Below are 2,030 nucleotides of genomic sequence, written 5' to 3'. Positions count from 1 at the left end.
AAAAAAAAAAAAAAAAAAAAAAAAAAAAAAAAAAAAAAAAAAAAAAAAAAAAGGAAGCCTAGCCTCAAAATTGTAATTTAATTCAGCATATGCACAGCCATCAATCCTGCATATTATTTGCTAGGCCTTCAAATTGGAGTTAAAGTTAACTGAACCACCCTGCTGAAATGTTTTAGCTCTGTATAACCAGAAAAAACTTCCTCCAATAGTGTATGTAATTCAATCTATGTTTCAATTCCAGGCTCCTGGTACAAAGAGACCAACATGTGATTTCTTAAGGTAAAAAGTATTACTATAAAAGATGTACTAAAATTAAATTGGCAAGAAATGCAAACTTGCATACAGTCCCTTCTACATACATGACACAGACACTTGACACTTGATTCATTCCCTTCGTCCTCCTGCTAGTCTCCCCCCGACAAGACAGCCAAAGATTCTTACTGTCAGGCAGAAAAATCACCTTTGTTCATTTGATGTTAGGACAATCTAAATGGGTTTACACCCGGTTTAACACCTAAACTTCTCCAATAGCTATTAAAACATTTATAAAAAACGGAAACATTTAAACTTAATGACTTCTACTACCCTTTCTAAAAATGACACGACAAATCTTCATTATTTTAAGACCCTCCTACTTCCTCGTAAACTTTACTTTGTTAACGATCTTATATCTAGGTTCTAATTTAGTTAACCCAGATTAACAAAACTATAAAGGAAAAGTCTTGTAGTTGTTGCCATAAATTATTTTTCCCCCACAAATTAGTAAACCATAACTATGTATTTAATACAAAGCAGCAATTGTGTGTGTATGCGTGTTTTTAACAAAATGCATCTCAGCACCAGTTTAGAGGAACTTCGTGTGAGAAAACAGGAGGGAGTCACTCACCATGGAGAAATTCATCACAGGTCCAGGGAGGACTTTTCCCTCAGAAACAGAATGAAAAGAAAAAGTAATTTTGTAATTAATCTGATACTTTTGCTGTGTGACTTAGAAATTGGTCCAAAAGTGCATCTTCAGCAACTATGTCTGGATGATCAACTACACATCTTCTGCAACAGGTGACACAGAACTGCATGTCCCAAGCAAAGCAAAGGGATCAAATTAGTTAAGACGCACGTTCCTGCAATTTTGAACTTTTATTTTAGATTTAACTAAAACGATTTTAAATCAGATGGATTACCAAATTTGGGTTTGTTTGGCTTTCTGCCTTGCTTTTTAAGCAGCCATTTACCAGCAACTGTTGCACGAGCCCATTAGCAGTGAAGAATAAAAACAAACACACAGGACCAGATAAGGCTCCCCTACTAACCCAACTGATCATTTCCTTAACACAATTTTTAAACCACACGGCTAGGGGGTATGAAGAGAAGCATGTTTTGTGCGTGTTTGCGTGCCACAATCTGTCTAAATCCTTAATTCCTTTTAAAGGAATGGATAAATAATAAAAAGCTAGGGAAAAAACCACATTAGAAATGCAAAGAGGTTTGCAAAACAAGAGGCTTCTTTCATTCCAAAAAACCACACCAAAACAAGGGGAGAAAAATGAATGCAATGGATATGTGTGTGCCAAAGTTTCAATCCTGCCCGGTGGAGACACTGCACTGGCACAAATTTTGAAAAGGAAAAAAGGGGGGGGGGGAAGAGAGCGAGGGGGGGGCCTGCAAGCTGCAACAATGCAATCTCCATTTTGAACAATGCGCCTCTTTCCTCTTGTAAATCTAGTTTTTTGCCACTTGATGTGCCGTCGCATTTCCCCTCTGTTGGGGTGGGGGGGAGGAGGCGGGGGTGGGGGAGATCCCAGCAGGATGCACAGTACTCGAGAGGGAGTGAGCAAGGGGGGAGGGTAGAGGAGGTGGGGAAGGAGTCTGCAGCAACCGGGCTGGGTGGGTACCTGGAGTGCTGCTGTAGGTGCTATGGCTCCTGAAGCTGCTTTCCGTGCAGTAACTGGCGTCGTCGTCGTCGTCTTCCATCTCCTCCGGATAGTCGGAGTCATCATCGTCCTCCTCCATCTCATCTTCCTCGTCGTCCT

The 2,030-nt window shown here is 40.2% G+C and overlaps 1 protein-coding gene across 1 annotated transcript in view; it reads right to left on the bottom strand.

Moving 5' to 3' along the window:
- BPTF (bromodomain PHD finger transcription factor) overlaps window positions 1–2,009 on the bottom strand; it is a 141,867-nt gene extending 139,858 nt beyond the window's left edge. Inside the window, exon 1 of the mRNA XM_008566473.1 lies at window positions 1,893–2,009. Coding sequence (XP_008564695.1) covers window positions 1,893–1,971 — 79 coding nt within the window. The 5' untranslated portion in view covers window positions 1,972–2,009. The remainder of the gene's footprint in view (window positions 1–1,892) is intronic.
- Between the last annotated feature and the right edge of the window lie 21 nt (window positions 2,010–2,030).

The sequence above is a fragment of the Galeopterus variegatus genome, unplaced genomic scaffold (assembly GCF_000696425.1).
Source record: "Galeopterus variegatus unplaced genomic scaffold, G_variegatus-3.0.2 Scaffold243, whole genome shotgun sequence".
Taxonomy (NCBI): domain Eukaryota; kingdom Metazoa; phylum Chordata; class Mammalia; order Dermoptera; family Cynocephalidae; genus Galeopterus; species Galeopterus variegatus.
This window is presented reverse-complemented; position numbering and strand designations above follow the sequence as displayed.